Source organism: Apis mellifera, linkage group LG7 (genome assembly GCF_003254395.2).
Source record: "Apis mellifera strain DH4 linkage group LG7, Amel_HAv3.1, whole genome shotgun sequence".
Lineage (NCBI taxonomy): Eukaryota > Metazoa > Arthropoda > Insecta > Hymenoptera > Apidae > Apis > Apis mellifera.
In genome coordinates this window covers 4339835-4363324 of record NC_037644.1, presented here as the reverse complement: position 1 = coordinate 4363324, position 23490 = coordinate 4339835, and the positions used below count along the sequence as shown (strand labels likewise).

The window sequence follows — 23490 nt, the reverse complement described above, 5'->3', positions numbered from 1 at the left end:
AAATTTGATATTTATAATACGTGTAGAATATAACATTAAAATAGAATTGTGCGTATAATTAATTGTAAATTAAGAAATGTTTAATTTATTGATGAAACATATAAATACAAATAATTTCTAAAATTAGTAATAAAAAATATAGATATATGAATCATTAGATTTTTTTTATTAATAGAAAAATTTCTATTTCTTGCTTTATTATATTAAAAGATCAATATTTAAATTTTTATTTTTTTTTATATCAAATTTTAAATTTTTTTTTAATGAAAAGCTTTTAGTTTTAATATAGAAATTTTATTTAGTATTAATATAGAAATTTCTTTATAAATCAATTTCTTATAATTTTATGCAATTAGATTAAAAAAAATTTTAAAGTTATCAATATAATATGTTTTTTTTTATAATAACTAAATTATCTAATTTATCTATGCCGAAACAAATTGAAAAAAATAATTCTAGATAATGAGATAAGTCTTTTCAGATGTTTATTATCAATAAGAAATGACAAGCAATTCTAAAATGAAATTTTCAATTTTGTATATGCCAAATGTGATATCATAAATAGCACAAAGTATAATAAAGTACTTGTAACTGATGTAATAATAATGATCTAATAATTATATTTATTTAAATTAAAAAATTTTAGAAAATAAAAATTTTTTAAATTTAAAATATTATTGATTTTTCTTAAATAATAATATTTAAATAATAAATTTATTATTATATAAAATATTTTATATACGAGACATTCATGATATATATGTATATATCAGACATCTTTAAAAGATCAATTCTGAATTTTAAATTTAAAAAATATGATATGTAAAAATATTAATCAATATATATATTGTATATATTGTACATAAACAATTTGCTGAATTTATAAGTATATATTGATTAAATACAGTTGTCTTCTTATAAAAACTTAATTTTTATATATTTTAATATCGCTATTTGATTTGGAAATTACATATAGATCATTGCTATATTTTTTCATCTCGATATTGAAGATTTTTTTTAAACTAAACTATAACGTAAATCATATGAAATTGAAAAAAAGAAAAAGTTATTAAATTATCATTCACTGAATTCGAATTTAAAAAAAAAAATAAGGAACTTGAATTTTATAGTTTTTATTGATTTTTAAAATTGATAAAATTAGCTAACAATGAATTATTATTTAATTATTTATCTGATTGAGTTTCTTTTTTTTTAATTTTAATTTAGAAGTCTCAATTTATTTAAATATTTTGCTATTTAAAAAATTTTTAATTTTTCAATATTGAAAATTATAAATAAATAAATAATAAATAAATTTTTATTCTGTAAATTTTATTTGTTTGGTCAAATTTTTTTTTAAAAAATATGATTATATTCTTTTAATATATAGAATAAATTTTATTTTTGTTATGGAATTTTAAAAATTAACCTATAAATTAATTAATCTACAAATTTTTAAAGGATTAGTAGTGCAATCAATAAATGAATCGGATGATACGTTATTATTGTGCTTATATAAAAGAAACCATTTAAAAGAACTATTCTTTGTCAATAAGACATTTTGCAATTATGCAATATGTGTTCATTTTATTGATTATTTATTCTTTATTAATAAATTCAAATCTCAATGTCTTATATATTTGATAAATATAATACATAATAGTAATATATAATACATAATAGTGTAATATATTATCAAGAAGTGAATCGATAATCATTAATAACTACACAGGTTTTATTGCGATACTAAGCGATATGAGAATGATTGTACAACAAATACAAATTTATTGATTTTAATGTGTCACGTGAGATTCTTCTTATCTCGTTTTCGAAAGATCGGTAGTAATTATTCGTTCGTTTCTACGGTGATCGTTCGAACCCTATCAGAAGATATCCAATCATTGTGTGGAATATCGATACTTTTTCGCGCGACCGAGCCGTATTATGGATCGTTCGTCGTGAAACGAGAGAAGCGGATGAGAGCGGAATTTTTCTGAACGTGAATAATTTTGCAGCGGAATCATGGCAGCATACATCGGCGTGTATCGGCGTATTATCCGTTCCTTTGGGGTAGAAATATTCCCGATATTAGGAATATGTCGGATGGAAATGAAGCAAGTAAAATTTTATAGGGAAAAAGGTTTTATATATCTTTTTTTTATCAAGTTCATTTGAGAGGCTAGAAATTGTCAATGAGTAACTTATTAACAAAAATTTTTTTTCTACTTTTGTGTAAAAAATATTTCAGAGAATGTATTATTTGCGAATTAATTTTTGAAGTAATAATATGAAAAGTTTAAAATATTATGTATGTTATTGATATTATAATAAAACTTTTATTATCAGTACTGATAAAGAGATAAGATTTTTAGATCAAAGAATTTTCGGATAATAAAGCAGAATTTTTTTTTTTATATGAATTTATATTTTGTACATTTGTACATTTTGAAAAAAGTAATATGCTTATTTACAACAAAATTGAAAATTGTTTTTATTAAAAAAAATTAGAATTTCTACTTTTTTAGCCACAATTACCAAATTATACAAATTTTTTAATATATAAAGGAATATGCAATTTTCAAATAATTTTTCATTTCATTCTTCTATTTTTTTAATATTAATAATCATAGATTTCTCAATATTATATATTTTTGCTAATTTCGTAACATACTCAGTTAATTTCTCAAATATTTTAACAGTTAATACATTGTAAATATATATAATGCAAATATATTCAACATCAATTTCAAATTAAATATAATTTTCAATTTAGATATAAAATTTTTTACATTTTTTACAAATAATTTTTTATTAATGATAGTATTCGAGATACTATTTCTTTTATATTTATTATAATATAAAATTGTACAAGAAATAAATTAAGAGATTAATTAAAAATTAGAATTTCCATAAGAAATTAAAAGAGAAAATATTTATTAAAAATATAAAAATTTTTAAAAAAATATAAAATTTTTTTGTTTACCATTTAATTATATAATTTATCATTAATTATCTTATAAAATATCTAAAATTATCTTTTTATCTCTTTATTATTTAATTATAATTATTTATAATTTTCAATTTTTATTTTTATTATATATTTTATTTATTATATATTAAAATATATATTTTTCTTTTCGTTTTAAAATTCATATGATTACTATGAAAAAAATAAAAGATTACTAAAGATTTTAAAATCACACTTGATAAAAGTACATTCAGCAATTTATTCAAATCGATCACGAATAGTGGTAATATCAGATATAATCTTTTATCAATTCCGATATGAATCATAGTTAAGATGAAGATAAAAGGAAATGACTAATCAAGATGAGAAAAAAGATGACTGTTTCATCTAATAAACAAAAAACAGAAATTTTCGTTGTAGTCATTCATTGTTATACAACGCTGAAATAGTATTTTTAATGCACTATTCTATTCGGCCTATATGTTAAATGCAAACATAGTAAAATAAAACGTAAACTTTTATTAGAATCTAACTAAATATCTAAGAAAATATCAATTCATTAAAATATCAATTTCATTTTTATATAATTAAATAATAACAGCAATTAATTTTTTGTATATAACAAATCGAACATTTAATAATATTAAAAAAGATACAAGAATATTGTTTATATTTAATAATTCTTTGATTATATATATTCAAATCATTCAGGAGAGCATTTGAAAAGAATTTAATATATTGGACCTTTAAGGACATCATTTTAAATATTTAATAAAATATTTTGTTTCTTTTTGTCCGAAGTTTCTCTCTGAAATGAATTTTTTAAAATAAAAGAAAATGATTTATATGTAAATATATATTACTGATATATACATGTTATTCAATAATAGCTATCTTAATAAGAAATATGAAAAATTATATATCATATATTTTGCATTAAGAAAATGTTGGAAATGAGAGAGATTTTCTCTTTAGTAAGTTTGAAAGGATATATTGTACATTAAAAAATTAACTTCTCTATAATCTTTCTATCATTTAATTATAAGAAAAACGAGTTAATATCTTCATTAAGTTTTAAGAAAATAGTTTGTAACACTTTTGACATATTATTTACACACACATTTCTATAAAGATGAAAATAGATTTGAAAATTAAATAATCACCACTATACTTTACATTGTTCATGAATTATCATTCTTAGTCTTTATTAATAATACTATGTATATAATGCTATGTATATACATATATTTTAATATGTAATTATCGATTTTCAAATTATTAAATGAAAATAAATGATGATAATAAATATTTTAGAATACAAATTTGCTGATTTATTGGTTGAGAATAATTTAATGGAAAATGATTTAATGAAGAACTTAGAGAATAAAATATAATTTGTACTGTGAATGGTAATAATGATTTAAAAATCGTATCGTGAAATTTTATTTTATTTTGAATTACTTTTTATTAAAATAATTAATAACTTTGTTGAAATTTTAATTTCAAAAAAAAAAGAAACAAATTTTATGGAGTATACATTTGTTCAAAAGTTTTACAATTAAAATTTATTAAATAGATATATTGCTTAGAATTTAAAGAAATTAGATGATAGATAAATATTATTATGAAATAATAATGTTATTATATTAAATTATAAATAAAAAGTAGAACCAATTATACTTAAATATGCATAAAAATTTAAATACATTTTTAAAAATTAAATATATTTTTTTTTACACAAATTCTATTGTAAATTTTATTTAATTTTATTATAATTTATTTTATTTTATTATAATTAGAAAAAAAATAATTTGTAAATTAAAATTTATTAAAATTGTTTTATTGCTTGTTTTTTTAACAGAAAGAAAAAAATCATTTATAAAAGATGAATAAATAGAATAAATTATATTGTTAAATATTATTATTTCATTTATTTCACTGTTTGAAAAAATAAGAATAAAAATGAAATAATAATTACAATAATAGCAATAATAATAGCATAAATATATTTTTTATTGCGAATCTGAGTATTAAATTTTTTTATAATTAAAAATTTGCACAAACTATAATATAATTTAATATATTCCTAATATAAAGATATATAAATTGTTCGAAAAAAAAAATTTAAAGAATAATTTTATGAACTAAAATAAGTATAAAAGTTAATATGTAAAAATATCAATTAAAACTTATTTTTCAAATAATAAATAATTTAATTTTGCATTGAATTAAACAAGATTAAAATATAAGATATATAATATAAGATATATATAATAAATATAACAAGATTAGAATATAACAAAGATGGAGCTGTCTAACTTTAATACTATCTTATTTCATTTAATTCAAAATTATTTAAATTATAAATTTGAGAAATAAACTTTAACGAATATTTTTGAATATTTATTTTTTACCATAATCTTTCTATTTTACTCTTTAATTTTTAAATTTAAAATCACATTTTTTAAATTTTCTATGTATTTAATCTAAACATTGTATGTATTCCTTGAAATAACTTATTATTTTACTTATTAAAATTAGAATTATTAAATCTTTCTTCAATTTCAATATTTCAAATTATCAATATTGATTCAATGATAATCATACAATAACATCAGTATTATCAGAATATATAGCAAAATAATAATAAGCGTACTTATAGTATCGGAAGAGAAATTTAATATTATGAGAAGAGAAATACATATGATTGGGCCTGTTGGTAGGTTCAAGCACGGCCATGGCAGTAGGCGGTGCGACCCTGGTGCATTGCGGAGGACCTGGAGGGGAAGACCGACCGGCCCACCTTGCCATTCCCTCGGGAGCTCTTGCACCCTCACTGAACGCCGCTCTTGGCTCGAGCCTGAATTCCAGCCTGAATTCCAGCCTAAATTCCACGTTGGGTAGCATCGGTGCCGCGGCAAGCGCGGCAACCGCTGCCACGGCCGCAGCCACAGCCGCATGGCCGCCAACCTTATGGCAGTACCCCGCGGCGGCCGCGGCTGCTGCAGCTGCAGCTGCAGGTGAGTACTGAACACCTTTTTTCCTTTTATACATTTATTTTTTGAAGAAATCATTTTTTGGATTACTATAATATATAATGTATAAAATGTCTCTTTTTTTTAAAAAAAAAGAGGTTAACATTTATTTATATATAATCGTAATTTGCTTGCTTTTATATATTGATATTTATATTATATATTTATATATAATTAATACACAATCAAAAAAATTTATTATTGTAATGTAGAATACAATAAAATATTTTTATCTATCTGTGGTCAAATTGAAAAATATTGAAAATATCAAAATTTAATATATGCGAATCGGATATATGGATAATGTATAGACGTTTAAATGAAATAATTTTTGAGGAATATGTATTCTATTTGAATATATGTAATATAAGATTAATTTTTGCTTCCTTTGGTAAAATAAAATTGAATAAAAATATAAAATATCAAATTAATTAAAATAAATCTTTTAAAATATAAGTATACCATGAATTTATCAAGATAATTTTTGGAATGAAATTACTATAATATTTTTACAGATATAAAAAATTAATTAAATGATAAATATTTTTCAACTAAATAACTGAATATTTTTCAAATTTTTAAAAACATTTTTAAATATTTACAAATTTGAAATAGATGCTAATAAAAATATATAGTTTGAAGAATTAAGAAAAAGATTTATCTCGAAAAGATTAAAAATTGTTATTAAACACATTTTTTTATTTTTTATCCAGTAATTCATAGATTTTATTTATAAAATTTTAAAAATATAATATAACTATTTTTATAATATAATATATATTTATAATATTTATTTATATGTAATTTTTATAATATTTATGATATAAAAATATAATTAATTATCAATAACATTTTCATTATATCAAATCTTGTTCAAGATTAAATTCTCCTTTTTTATTTTTCTTTTTTTTTTTTATTATATATTTACGTATTAAATAATAAAAAATGTATCAAATTTTCATGTTCAAATTTAATTCTATATAATTGAATTTAAAGAAAAGTAAAAAACTTACAGTTTGTCAAGTTTATCGTTTATTAAGGCTTTGTTTCCAATTTCACGAATTAATAGTATTATAACTACCAAATTCGTTTTTTTTTTTTTTTTTTGGTTAATTCTCTGGTGGATTGCATGGTGGAATAAATCACTTCAATAATCGGATATTTATTTACAAACTGTGACTGCCATTTAGTTAAGCTGAGCAAATCTTTTGGTATTCGGTGCGTCATCCCTTTTTATTCATCGCATTTATTTATTTCATGTGACATTGAGAAATTTTTGAATTTTCCAAAAAATTGCCACAATTAATTTTATTCATTTGATTGGAATAGAAATATCTAACGCATGACAAATGCGTATTTATCAAGTGACCATTTTTAATAACTTTGTAAATCGTTGAGGATTATCTATTTTTTTTTAAGTACAATAGACTATTTTAGATTATTATATTATTATATTATCTATTATAGATTACAATAGATTAATTTTAAATATAATAGACAATTTCAAAGGATTTAAAGTTTGAACATTTTGAAAAAACAAAAAATATTATATATTATGTATATAATTATAAATGGAAACATTCAATTATTGAATTTGTTTTATCATTATTTATCAATATGATCTTTTAAAATAGATAAGAAAATAGAATTAATTGTTTGAGAATTAATATATTTGAGAAGAATTAATATATTTAATATTGTTTTATATTTTAAATTTTGGAGATTTAAAATTAATTAATTGAATTTATATTATTTTAAATGAAGAAATTTAATTCGAAATTCGAATAATTTAGATCATTTGAACGAAATGTATTCAAAATTTGAAAATTCATTGTATAATATAATTGTGTTACAAACATAATGAATTATTAATAAATCACGATTTTCTTTTGATTTCAAAAAATAATTTTCACTTGATTTGCTAATTATTTTATTTTTAATTTGAATTTTCACTTCTTTTTATGTTTTTGGTTAATTTGTAAAATAATTTTTTCAATTTCAATGAGCTATATAAGTTTGAACAATTATCAGAAAATTTTAAATAATTTATATATATATATATATAATTGATATAACAATAAATGCAAAATATCTTTTATATTTTTTATGACCTTATTATATCATATTATATTTTATATTACACATTTAAATATATGATAGTAATCATATTTTTGTTTAATAATTCATTGAAAGAGAGTATTTTATTGTATATTTGATTATTTCGTAATAGTTCGAAAATTTTCAAAAAATTTTATTAATTAAATTGAAAATTGAATAAAAGAATTTAAAATAGATTTCATTAAAATGGGATTTCTTATAAAGATAAAAAAATTAACAGAAATATTAATATTAGTCATTACATCAATATTATAATAGTATTTCAAAATTTTCAAGTATAAATGAATTTATGAAGATTTACATTTTAATTTTCTTATGTTTTGAGTTAGAATTATAAATTCTATTTATATTACAAATTATTATATTACAAATACAAAATATAAAATCAGGAAACTTATTTTTATTTAATTTGATAATAAATATTTGATAAATTGTAAAAATAAAAAAATCCTAATTTGTAAAAAAAAATTTATCATATTAATCAATAATTCTAATTTTAATTAAAAAATTATTAAATTTATTGATGTCAATAAGAATTATTTAATCAGAATTTTATTCAAATTTTAACATTATAAATTAAAATAAATATTTTCTTGATTTGTATATTTAATGTATTGATACATTCGTCGTATGTATCGATTCATATGTATCGATCATATTAATTATATATAATGAAATTATATATAATTTTATATATTATTTATATATAATATGATTATATATAAAACAAAGAAGAATAATAATATAATTTTCTAAAAATATATGTATTTTGTTGTGCAACATTTTCAAATAGTGCAATTTCGAATAGAATTCATTTCTTGTTTGTAAGGGTGACCTCCTTTGGTGACCGCGTGACATTTATCCAAATAACATCTATGTATATTCGCGTAGGACATTTTCGTGTTATCTAAATCATTCACGAACCTTTGCATTCAAATTGTCGATTTTTAACTCTTTGCTTGCATTTTTGATTCAGCTGTTGATTTTCTTGATCACGATTGAAAAAATGACGCAATGCCATGAAAAATCTTTTGACCTCGTTCCATGCTCGATAAAAAATGGTTTTTAATTTGAGTTGACAGCGAAGTATTGGGGAATTCTTTGATGGAGAAAGGTTTGAAATTTGCAGGCAATATGGAATAAAGGGATGAAAACGACGTGAGGTGATTTTATCGTAGATATAAAAACGAACAAGATCGTATTGTTTGTATTGAGAATGGTTCTTTTAATTTTTTATTATTTTTTTTTTTGAGTAAAAAAATTGTTAAATAAATGGAACTTTCTATTTAATTTAATGTAACATTTTTTTTTTTAATTTCAAAATATAGTGAAAATGTTACATTAATTTATGTTCTATCAGAGTGCTGATTTTTTTAATATTCTTTTCATCTTTTTTATACTTATCATTTAAACTGAATACTAAATCAATAAATATTTTTGCTTATTTAATAAAAATTTACTCTTCGCATATTCTATTAAATTAAATTCTGAAATTTTTTGTAATTATAATATTTCTTTGTCAATTCAAGTTTTTTCATATTAAAATTATATATAAAAATTATATATAAAATTATTTATCAATTAAAATTTAATAAGTAAGATTAATTTTATTAAAATATATTTTATATATATATATATATATATATATATATATATTCTTATATACATTCTATTTTCATAAAGCAAAATATTAAATTTAATATTTTAAATATAATTTATTAATTCATTCAAAAATATTATAGCGATGCCAATGGAACCAGTTGGTTTTCCTCAGATGGGTGTTGGTCTTCAAGGTGGCCTACAATTGGTTAGAGATCCAACAACGGGTCATCTTCTTCTTATTCATGCGGCTGGTATGTTAAATGCAATGTACAATAAATAATTATTAAATTATTTATTTAATAATAATTATTTATAAATAATTATAAAATATTAAATTATGATAAGCTTATTGGCATTTCTTTATGAAAATATTATTTAAATATTATTATTTAATATTAATAACTTTATATAAAATGTTATTTATTCAATGTATATATGTTATTTATGATGTATATATAACATTTTATTTTTTATATAAATCATTTTATTCTATGATTTATCATGTCTTAATTTTTTTATTTAATATATAAAATTTTTAATTTTTTAAAATATTTATTTATATTATTTGTATTAAAATATTTTACATTAAAATATTCAAGATTTTTCATTGACTTTGATAACAAGTGAATTTGATAATTACCAAACATGTAAATTAAAAATCAAATAAATATGATAAGCGAAGGAAAATATTTTATCTTAAATTAATAATTTTAATATTTATATTTATTTTATATTTATTTTATAATATTTATATATATTTTAATAATTTTAATATTTAAATATTTAATAAAATATGTCCAGTCATACATTATCCTGATAGAAAACTATTTTTCTTTTAATAAGAAATAACTGTTTTTTGTTTTTTATAATTGTTGAAAAGTTTATAATAAAATTAATAAATTATTCTTTTAATAGAAAAAAAATAATCCTAATAAAAAAAAAGCTATTTATTTGTCGAAATAGACTTATTACATAACTTTATTATATATGTGTACATGCATATTTAGATATTTATTATAATTTAATAATTTAGAAAAAAACAATATTTAATCTTAAAAATAAAAAAGTTCATATTAGTGATATATATATCTATTCATTTTTTCAAAGATTTGAAAAAAAAAATTTTATCTTAATATATATATATTTTCAAGTATATAAACACAAATGATGATTTATTAAATGATAATTGTTAAATTTCATTACTTATATATCATTATATATCATTATATATCAAACTTATATATCATTAAATATCTAATAGCATTAAATTGAATAATTTTTCTATGTTATGATATCATTAACACAAATCGAGAAACACACAATCGAAAAATATGCGAGAAAGTCGAAGAAATTTATGAGACATTTTTTACAAATTGAATATTAACTATAAGATGAATGAAAATAAGCCGAATTAAAAAGCCGAATGTTAAAAAGTAGGTATATTAATGAAAAAGAATTTAATTATTTTTTTATTGAAATGACATATTAAATGCATTATTGATAAAATAGTGCTTTTATTTAACTATTTCAAAAATAAATATTCAAATTTTGGTGCCGTATAAAATAATGAAAAAAAAATATAAATATAAACATATCTGAAAATTCTTTCTTTTCAAAATATATAAACATTTTTGTTCATCTTGAAATTTATATCAATAAATATGAATAAAAGGAATTATAAGTTTTAATTAGCAAATTGTAGTAGAGCAAATTATCTTGATATTGAAAGCAATTTACATTATGAAATAATAGGTTTTAAATGTTTGATAATTATGGTTTTCTAGAAAGTTTCATTTTAATATCGATTAGATATAAACAAGCTAATGAAAATTATAAAGAATATTATTGTGATGCATATATTACTGCAATATAAAATTACTTAAATTTTAAACATTTTTTAAAATAAAATAAAATATTCTATCATAAAAAAAATAAAATATAATACAAAAATTTGACTACTTATTTCTGAAATACTTTTTTTTTTTAATATAATAAAATGTAAATATATCAGGATATTTCAGAATTCTTTTCTTTTTTTTTTGTAATAAAATATTTTTTAAACTTTTATAACTTTTATAATTGAAAAGTTTTTTTTTCATATACAAGAAGAAATTATACATAATTTATAAGTAATATAAAATACAATATTGAATGATTATTTGGGAAAGGAATTTCTCATTAAATTCGATAAAATATATAATTATTGTATATCGTATTTTAAGATTTGAAATATGTTTTGATTAGATTTGATATAAGTTTAGATTAAGTTAGATTAATTTAAATTGAATAATAGATACTAATAACAATTTAGAATTTTATAATATATTATTATCAATATTATTTAGATTAATTCAATCAATATCAAAAAAAGAATCATAAGTTTCTTCTTCTATTAACATAACCTTAATTGACATCAATTCAATAAAAGATAATTTGAAATAACGGTTTTTTTTCATATTTTTAAGTTAGTTTGATTAGGTTAGACAAAATTGCGACTATCTAAATCAAATTATAACCTAAAAACAAAATTATAATCTAATTTAATAGAAATATATTTTCTAATATTTTCATCTGTAAAATATTAAAAAATTACATAGTATTATTGAAATATTTTGAATAATTTTTTATCAATGAAAAATGATTAAAATCTTTTGAGAATTGATATATAATAATAATAAATTAATATATAATAATCTATAACATAATACTTATTTATATCAACATCAAAGTCATTGATGAAGCTAACTTTAAACTATATACAGTATTGTTCCAAAAAAAAGCAACAATCGTATGGCTCGAAATAAGCATATCGGTATTTTTTATTTAATATCGTCTGCAAAATAAGAAATCCAAAAATGAATGACAGATTCATGAAAGTAAGAAACTACAATCTTTATATCTGTTCAAAATTGTTTAATGATAGAGAAAGATATTGTTCTACTGTTTTCTAAAGAATAGCATTGTAAGAATAGCATTATTATTCACTCGATCGCTTTATAATTTACCGCTATCTCACTCAATCTTTGTATTTTTTCTTGTCCTTTTTGAAAACAAAAATCGTACGATATAGTTATTTGATTCATAGAGATTAATTCTCAGTATGTGCTTTCTTCAAAGCAATATTTTGCTTATCTATGATATATAGGATTAAAAGTATTTTTACTGATATCTCGTAAATTAAAGCTATGCAACAGATATATGTATAAAAATATTTGTTTAAAATATTAAATTTGACAATATATTTCAAGACCATAAAAATTAATAAATCCTTTTCTAAATAATTTTTATATTTTTGAAGAATATGATTTTCCTTTTATAGAACAAATGCAACAAGCAGTAGTATGGCCAAATTATTCGAATCATAATAATGGAAATGTCGCGCCACCGTCTCTTTTGCTTCCGCCTCCACCACCATCTCTTCAGCTCCTGAGCGATATCGGTGGCGCAAGGCTAGTCCTCACTGAAAGCAAAAGAAAACAGCAGAGTACTTTACCTATTGTCAAGATAGAAGCAGATTGCGGTACCAGTCCTACTACTATAATCAGTAAGTTATACATATTTTTTGAAATGAAGATTTTGAATTAAATTATTGATAGATGTATATAGAAAAAATAAAATAAAATTGCATGTAACGAATTGAATAGAAAGAAATTGTATTTTAATTATCATAATAGAAAGTTTTGTTGTTATAGGTTATAATACTTCTGTACATCAAAAATATTTTAATATTTTCTTAAAAAATTAGATGATATTGAATTAATTATAAAAATCTAAAATAAATTTAAAATTCTTTTATTAATTTAATTTTGAAGTGCAATTAATATTTTTTAATGATAAAAATCATTGTTAAATCAAAAATTTAACATATATACTTTTTTACTTCAGTTTTAGTTTTCACTACTCTTTTAACAATATTATTAAAAATTTTTTCTTATAGTACATTGTATATATATTAATAAAAAAAATTATAAAAATATTTTTATAAATTCTTCAATTAATATTTTTTTTAAAAATATATTTATAATAATTTTGGAATTTATTATAGAAAAAAAAAATAAAAACATTTTTTATAAAATTATATTTCCATGTTCCATAGAAATCTAAAACTATTTTACCAAAATAATTGAGATAATTAATATAATATATCATAAATTAAATAATAAAAAAGAATGATTTATTTAATATAAATAATAATAAATAAATTGTTTTTTTATTTCTATAAATTTTTAAATTATAGAAAATACATATCATGCATATTATTTAGAAAAAATATCTTACGTTAATGAAAATCAATGATCAAGCAAATATTTATATGGAAATTTATCGATGCCTGACGAATCCTAAATAATATTATTGAAATCCTAAATTTTATAGCCTCAACGGAATCAACAAAGGCATTGCAGACTGTGACTTCGATGACAGGAACCCTCGTACCAGATACACCCCTCGTGACCACGTTGCACTATTACCCTCATGCTCCTGCATTGGTGCAAATCAGTCAAGCCGAGCCAACGCATTGCAGATCACAGGTAAGTGCTGTTCTCTTCATTTTTCCATTCTATTCATAGCTTTCCATCTGTCGCTATTATCCTATTTCTTTCTTTTCTATCGTTTCTTTATTCTTCTTTTCACTATCCATATTCGTCGATCGTACGTCGAATTGAGCATAGTGACAAGAGAGAAAAACAGACGATGCAGAGAAAGGGCAACAATAATTATGTCAAGCTCAGGGCGCGGTCCAACTATTCGCATAATGCGGAAATGTTATAACACATTGTATAATCATGCACAAACCTATTTGCATCTCTATCTGCATAGATATTATTAACCAGTTCGTTGTTGACCTTGCAATTCCTCGGAAGTTTAATGCTTCTCATTGATTTCACTATCCCGGTCTTTGATCTTCTCTTCGTTTTTCATCATTTCTGTTTTCGTTTTATCACTTTCTTTTTTTTATTTACATTTTCCTTTATTCTTTTTTTAATTTTTTTGATTTTTCTCTTATTGCTATTTTATTGCTATTAAATTATTCTTATAGATAGATAGCAATAATACCGAGATTTGGATATTAAGAATAGAAAGTGAAATATTTAATATTGAATCGGTGACATGATATTTTGGCTATATTATTTGGATATATTATATCGTTAATAATAATATTAATTTAATATATATATCTCAAAATTGAAAATCATTTCATTTATTTAATTCTTTTTAATTTTTATTAATTATTCAAAATTTTTTGATTAATTTTTTTAATGTTTTTAACAATATATTAAATTATGTCAAATAATATTAAATTATAAATTAGAATAAAAATTTATAAAAATATCAATCTATATGCAAATCAAAATTTAGTAGAAAAAAAAAGAATTCAATAAGAAAAAGAAAAATATTTTGGCTTTCATAACAATTTAAATAGATTTTCATTATTCAATTTAAAAATAAGTACAGAAAATAAAGCTATTATAATACAGTACTTTCTTTTACAGCAATCAGTTGTATATTTAATTATAAATATTTATTATATATAAATATTTAATCAAATTTGAAAAAAATCACGTTTAATGTGATATTTTATCATTAAATTGAAAATCAAATGGAAAATAAGAAATAAAATTTTTTTTTTCGACTTTATATGATAATTTTTAGCATATAAAAATATTTTTTGAATATAAATATTATTTATATTATTTATTATATTATATATATTATTGATTATTATATTATTATATTTATTATATATTTATTATATTATTTATATTATATATATTATTGAATATATAAAATTATTTATAAATTTTTAATTCTTTAATTAAATTAATTCTTTAATTAAATTTTATTGAAAATTCTTTTTTTATAAATATATCTGTTTTTTAAATTTAAATTTTGTATCACATAATAATAAAAATTTCCGAAGTATTAATATTTTCGTATTTTTTTTAATTTGTTATTTTTATTCGAAATCTAATTTTGATATTCACTTTTTTCTTTAATTCATGATACGATGGTGTTAATTCGTTACACAAATAATAGCTTTTTAGCAAATAAAAGCTTTTGCTTAACAATGTTATTCCTTATTTATGACATTCCTTATTATGACATGTCTTTTTAAAGCGTAAGTTTAAAGAGCTTTTAAATAACAAGTTATCATACATTTTCTTCTTTTTTCTTATTTCATTTTTTTTTCTCTTTCTTTTTCTTCCTTCCATTTTATTCATTTTTTTTCTTCAATATAGTATATTATCTTATAGTAATAATCTTCTTCTATATCTTTTATTTTATTCATTTTTTATCTTCATTTTTTTTCTTGCAATAAACGCTATTCCTATTTTTAATTATTCCTAAAATTACGAAATAGTGCATATGATTTTCTTCTTATTCATAATTTTTTTTAATCAAATTATAATTTTTGTTCAATTATAATTGAACATAATATATATATTTATAGTTTCTAGAAAATAATTTTTCTAAATAAAATTTTTTGGAATTTTTGGAATAGTTTTCAAGTTTTTAATTTTTTTTTAAATTTCAAATAATTTTTGAAAAATAATATTAAAAAATGTAAAAATTTATATTTAATTTTATTGTAAGTAAACTAAATATATAAATATTTATGATTTTATTATTTAATTATTTTGCATTGCTATTATTCATTAACTTTTAATACAATTTAAGCCTAATGTCTTAATTTTTTTATATGTTGCAAAATTTTTGAAAGTTAAAATAATTTTTGTAATATTATATATTAAATAATTTTTTGTAATATTAACATTAGCAAAGTTTTTTTAGTTTATTATATAATTAATATATTTTATGAAATTCTTAATCATGAGTAAAAGATTTATTATTCTCTTAATGAACGGATTTAATTGAATGTAAATTAAGAACAGATATAAATATTTACATTGTTTCCAGTATCGTTATTAATTATTTATCTCTTCTTAATTTCTCGCAATTAATAATCTTTATCCCGTGTTGTAATTGCAATTATATATGATATGATATACGCATTATATATATTTCTGTACTAGTATATATCAAAAATATCAAAATATAGATATTAATTTTAATGAACATAAAAATTATTTATTTTTTAGATTACTTTTAATATAGTATTATTATTTTATTCTAAATATTTTTTTTTTATTTAATTTTCTAATATAATTGAATGCCATTTAGAAATATTTTATATTTACAATTAAAAATCTTGATTTGTATGATAATAATCTTATTAAATATATATAAATAAATAATTTAAAATAAATACTTATCAAATATTAAATTACAAAATTCTAAATTTCATATTTTCGCTTAACAAACAAATTCTTCTGATTCTTTCATTTGATGCTTTGTAGACAGAACATGGCTGGTTTTGCTTTTGGTCCTCCTGTTGTAAACTCGTAACGCGTTGCGGCAAATTTTAATAAAGTTGGACAAAGTATATTTAAGATAATTAAATAAATTGTGTAAGGAAATGAAAACAATAATCAAATCTTTGTTGAGTAAATTGCACATATGCATTTAATTTTTCTGTATTCAACAAATAATAATCATATTCGTATTTATATTTAAAAATATATGTTAGAAATATATGTGTAACAGTATTTTGTATGTTTATTTTTAATTATTTTGAAATAGTATACTTTTACAAAATAGAAAAGAAATTTGATATTTTGTATTACTTAACTTATCTGATGATTCATTATATTTTTTTTTTCTGAATATATTTGTCTTTTTCATTGCACGTGTAATTAATATTTGTTATAAAATAATTTATTTATAAACATAAATGATTCATGTATTCTTTTATAATCATTCGATACATGCAAGCACATTATGTAAATGTTATGTATCTGTTATCAAATATGGTAATATTGTTTTCGAAAGTTAAATATTACTTTATTCTTGGAAGATTATATATTTATGTTCTTTACATTCAAGAAAGGATTCTAAAATATAAGTAACATTTGATATTTATTTTAATAAAAAAAAAAATGTTACAATTTAGAAATATGAAAATTTTGAAAGAGAAAATAAATTAAATTCAATTTTTTCTAGATAATAAATCTATAAGTTAAATATTTTTTATCAAAAAATAAAAATTGGACTTTTTGATCTGGAATTATATTTAAACCTAATAAAAAATAATTAAATAATTTCCCAATTCAACATCATCATAATTCATAATTCACCTTTCTCAAATATTTAAAAATTGAAAAAGAAACTAATCAAGCAATAAAAAAAAATTCACATTCAATCATAGAAAAATCTCAAACATTTATCTGATCAACAACTTGTAAGAATTGAAATCATCTTAATCGAAAATTTCAAAAATAATCATTTCCAATTAGTTCCTCTTGATGTGGGTTGATCCGGTTCAATCTCTCATCTTGGTCCAACTTCGTTGAAATTCGCCATTGCCTAACTCGCCGATACTTGATCCTCGAATATCCTGCGCGTAGCAGCGAAATTCGTTTCTGTCGAAGGCGACCTCGCCGGTCTCGTGTTTGACGCCGCCGCCAGAGGTGACGCCGATCCACACGATCGAGCCACCGGAAGTGGGGCCGATAGTGGGGGTACAGGACGCGTCGAACCAGACGGACGCACCGGAACCGGAGGATCAGGAGCAACCGTTGGTCGAGGCAAGCGTGAAGCAGGAGCAAAGTTTGAGTCCCTGTCAGTTGCAGAACTCGGCCAACCTGACAACCACTACCACCACCACCAACCTGACGAATTTGACCAATTTCGAGATCGTGGCTGCATCGCCGGAGAAAGTGTGCAACGTCGTTCGAATAACCACCACCACCACGACCGTGAATCCAGGGGTATGCGGCATCGTGGGTAAGGTGGACAAAGCGGAGAACACGATCATCAATATGGCCGATTGCCCGAAATATTCGATCACAAAGGAGTGTAGGAGTGTAACATCGATCGATAGGACGATCGAACATGTGGTCAGCAAGCAAATCGATAGAGAACATGAAGATAAAAATCATACAGAGGAGGAGGAAAACGAATCGCTTGAGGAGGAGAAGATACCATGTAGGGATATCAGGAATGGACCGAGAATTATTGAAATTACTGAAGAAAATTGTGATAGTTTTCACGAGAATTTGGAATTCTTTGGGAGAAGAAGGGATCATTCATTGGATAGACATAAAGATAAAAATAAAAGTTATATTTCTGAAACTGGTAATGTTGAACAAGAAGATGAGACTGATACGAGAGCTGTTGAAAAGTGCGAGGTAAGGATGTGAAAATATATATTTTTTTTATTTTGAGATTTAAATAAATAAAGATATTGCTTTTTAAATAAAAATTAAAAAATTATCAGAATTATTATGGAATAATTTATTTCTGAATAAAAAGAAATTTTTTTCAATTATGACATTGTATTGCTGTAATATAATGACAATAATATAATTCATCATAATGAAAAAATAAATAAAAATTTGAAAAAATATTACTAATAAAAAAGAATTATCAGTTTAATTGTAAATTAAAGAATTTAATTATAATTTATAATTAATTATGAAATTATTATGAAATCTTTTCATGACTATTTATTAAATCTGCTATTTCATAACTATTTTTCATACAATTATATAGAAAAGAACATATTTTTGTAGTATAAATGTTCTAAAATATATAATGAAATATATAAAAATAGAAAATATATAATGAAATATGTTGGTAAAAATAATATTGTGAATAACTTTTTTCTATACTGATAATTATTATCTAAAAATTTCGAAGATATTATCAAAAATATTTTATATATATATATTATATGTCATTTAAAAATTTAAAAATCAATACTATAATTTTAAGTCTTATAGAAACCATGCTTTTAATTATTTTTCAGATTTTATTCATTGTTCATTATGTATTAGAAATATTAATAAAATATGTTTCATTAATATTTCGCAATTTTCATACTATATAGATAGTATATATATAGATTAAAAATATATTATATAAATTAATATTAATATTAATAATAATATTATAATAATTTAATATTTAATATTAAAATTATTATAATAATTAATATTTAATATAAATTAAAAATATTTTATTTTGACGGAAGTTTGATAAAATTAAATACAATAAAAAAATATTGTAAATTGAAGTTGTAAGTGAGTAATCCAAATAAAAATCGAATTTCAATCAAAGCTATTATTTAAAACTGTATAAAAAATATACATATTACATATATATATATATATATATATATATATATATATATATATATATTATCAAACATACTTTTGTGCGTCTAATAAATATATGAAAATAAAAACAGTAATAGAAAAAAAGTTCAAAATGTTGTCCTAACATATTTCAAAATTATTCAAATTAATAAAGTATATCTTTTTAATATAGAAAAAATTTTATAAAATAAAAAATATATATTATTTCGATATAATATAAAATTAACTTTTATTTTTATTTAACTCAAACATCATAAATAATATTACATTTTCCAGACCGAATTAGCCAAAGTAGAGGATATAACAGAGCTGCACAAACATGTGAGTTCTGTTTCAGAAAGTTTGGAAATCAATCAGAATTTAAAACCAACAGAAGATTCTACCAAATCAAAAATAAAAATTGATTCCAATTACGAATCGAACTGTGAGAAAAGTCAGAATGATTGCCCTCAAACTCCTGTATCTCGTCCTCAAATTACTGTAAAGTCATTTGATATGCCCAATATTGACTGTGACGAACAGATGATCGAACCAATTACTATCAAGCAAGAAGCAGACGAAACAGGATATGAAGACTGCTCTTATAGATGCGAACCAACATCAACGACAGAGAAACCAAAATGCCAAGATTCGTTCAAAAGATATTCAGTCGAGAAGTCTCATCCTGGAATTGAGAACGTCGTGGAGAAACTAAAAAAGAACGCAGCTGCTGCTCTGCAGGAGACAACAACTCAAAAAATAGATGATTCTAAGGATAAAAATGCGGAAAATCTTCGATCGAGGAAACATTCAGATACTGTGCCGAGAAAATTGGAGAACGGTTTAAAGAAACACATTTTAAAATCCTGTGAGAACTCTCCTTTTCTGGACAAACACGATATCAGTCGGGAACCTGAAATATCTTCATCAGAAACGGCACGAATAGTTAAAGATTCGCAAGATATTTCTAAATATTTAACAAAAACTGAACTCTTATCTAATTCTTCCATGAATAAGCATCCTTTATCCAGAAACTATTTCACAAACGATAACAACAACGATATTAGAAATAGCAATAATAATATCAAAATGATAGATGATAAAGATCCTGTTGTAAAAAAGGAAAAATCTTTGTCTCCTGAGATTTGCGAGTTAGTGGAAATGAAATGTACCGACAGTGATATCACGCCCAAAAAATATAGAAAAATAGAAACATTAGATAACTCATACACTTTAACGCCCGATAATCAAACAATTAAATCCAGAGCTGTGGTTAATTCTAAACAAAAACCTACGGTTGACATTAGCGGCCTTGAATTATTATCGAATAGCATTGAACAATTGGAACATTTGAAACCGGATTCTCAAAATTCCAGTACAGTATCTGAACTAGAGAAATCGCCTATTAGAAGCAAGTTGATTTCTCCACAGGGAGAGAGTAATAACAACAATGTAGATAGCCCTTTGGGATTGTTATGTGCTCTAGCGGAACAGAGATTTATGGAGGAAGTGGGAGACAAGGTACCACGAAAGTTGAATCTCGAAAGCTCGGAGGAAATATCGCACGCTGGTAGATTGTTGTTGAATCTGGGTAGAGTGAATATACCGGAAAAAGAGGGAAAGACAACGGACAAACGAAAATATGTTCAGACAGATATAGAAAATTACGAGAATCCCAAGAGGTTCAAAACGAATGGCGAATCTGAGGATGAGGAATGCAGTTCGTTGCATTATCAACAAAATAATAATAACGAGAAGCAATATGAGAGAGTACAAGAAGATATGATGTTCAGGTTGAAAGAGACAACAAGGAGAAGTATAGACTTTTCTGAACAAAATGGTATTAGTTCTGACGATGAGGAAGTTGCCATGTTGAAAAATGCTCCTCTTAATAAAAATATAAGTCCTTATAAGAATGTAAACTATGAAAGAAACGAAAATTTTGAAGAATATGAAAGACATTATGATCAGTATCAAATGAACGGAACATATAGCAGCAAAGAATCTATTGATGGTAATTTATCAGATTCTGATATGGAAATATATGATAAAAAATCTTCTAATGAGAAAATAGAGAAAGAGGATAGCATAGATGTTAAGAGGCGACTTTCTATAGAACACCGTGACTGTCATGATTATAGGAACTTACAAGCAAAACTTGATGCAAAAAAATTCATAGCTCGAAAAGGACATATAGATAATGAGGCAGATTGGCCGAATATGGATGCCATGGAACTTGATATGAGAGTCAGATTAGCTGATATTCAAAGACAATATAGAGAGAAACAGAAGGAATTATCTAAGTTGACTCCGAAAAAGGATGAAAAGAAAAGTCCTGGTAGACCGCGAAAGAAGAGTCATTCTTCCAGGTGAAGTTATGATAAAATTTATATATTAGGATATTTTTTTTATATTTTCGATAAATATTTATAAAAATTATTCTCAGATCTTAATGATTTTTTATGATGATTTGTTGTCAAGATCATACTTCATACATAGAAATAGTTATGAAGATTTTATTTGGCAATTATTTATTAAAAAGTTATTAACCTAATTTAATATAATTAGAAATTAAATTTTATTTGATATCAATTAATTTGTTAATCCTAAATTTAATTTTACTTCAAATAAAAAAATTTATTTAATTGTTAATTGATTTAATGATTTACATTGGATTTGTGCTTTTTTAATCTAATTGCTGTAAGAGCAAGCAGTTATCAATTATCTATAGCAGTAATTAAAATTAACATAAAATTAAAACTAACTTAAGATAAATTATATCGAATGTTTTTGTTAATAACTCTTCAATGAATAATGATCGCTAAGTAAAATTTTCATATTATCGAACTTTAATAACTTTGAAATTATATTAAAAAATCATCAAGATCGAAAAATAGTAAATAATTACTATATTTTCTTATATATCTTATTTTTATCATTAGGAAATTGATTGTTAATTAGTATAAATAATTAAGAAAGTAATATCACATGAAAGAATAAGTAAGAAATATAAAAATTATATGCATTTATAAAATTAAATAAAAATTAAATATAATATAATTATCAAAAATATATTATACATAAATATAATATAAAAATTAAATAGATATAATAATGTAAAATAAAATTATATATAATGTATGTTATATAAATGGCTAATAATATTTGCAGTTCGGACCATGGACCTCTCGCATCACCACCGATATTGGAACCAATATCTTCACCGCACAAATCTCCACCACGATCGCCAGATGGAGCTCCGCCATCACTAACTTCGACTGTCCTAGCTATGCCAAGATGTAATGTGAATTTAGTGAAATTGGGCGAACAGAGAAGTCACATTAAACTATTGGATAGTATACCAAGCATTCCGATCCCTGTTCCACCAGTTGCCTCACCAATTACTGTGTTACAATCGAACAAATCGTCGCAGGACGACGATGAAAAAAGCACAGGAAGGGTAAATGAATTTTGATAAAAATAATATGTGTGTAATTAAAATATATTAAAAATTTAATAAGAATACACTTTAAATATTAAGAAAATTATAATTGAAAACTGAAATTTAAAA

General features: G+C 21.5%; 1 protein-coding gene across 13 annotated transcripts in view; it reads left to right on the top strand.

The window, feature by feature from the left end:
• LOC411986 overlaps positions 1 to 23490 on the top strand; it is a 339481-nt gene that overhangs the window by 282109 nt on the left and 33882 nt on the right. For 12 of the 13 annotated variants that reach the window (XR_003305069.1, XR_003305070.1, XM_026441971.1 and 9 more), the window contains 7 exons: positions 5692 to 5988; positions 9864 to 9974; positions 13043 to 13267; positions 14098 to 14252; positions 18189 to 18971; positions 20217 to 22288; positions 23091 to 23379. Coding sequence is in view for 11 of the 13 variants with exons in the window: in XM_026441971.1 (XP_026297756.1) it covers positions 5692 to 5988; positions 9864 to 9974; positions 13043 to 13267; positions 14098 to 14252; positions 18189 to 18971; positions 20217 to 22288; positions 23091 to 23379 (3932 nt within the window). In the remaining 2 variants the exon portion in view is untranslated. The remainder of the gene's footprint in view (positions 1 to 5691; positions 5989 to 9863; positions 9975 to 13042; positions 13268 to 14097; positions 14253 to 18188; positions 18972 to 20216; positions 22289 to 23090; positions 23380 to 23490) is intronic. The other variant, XM_026441973.1, reaches the window with a different exon arrangement.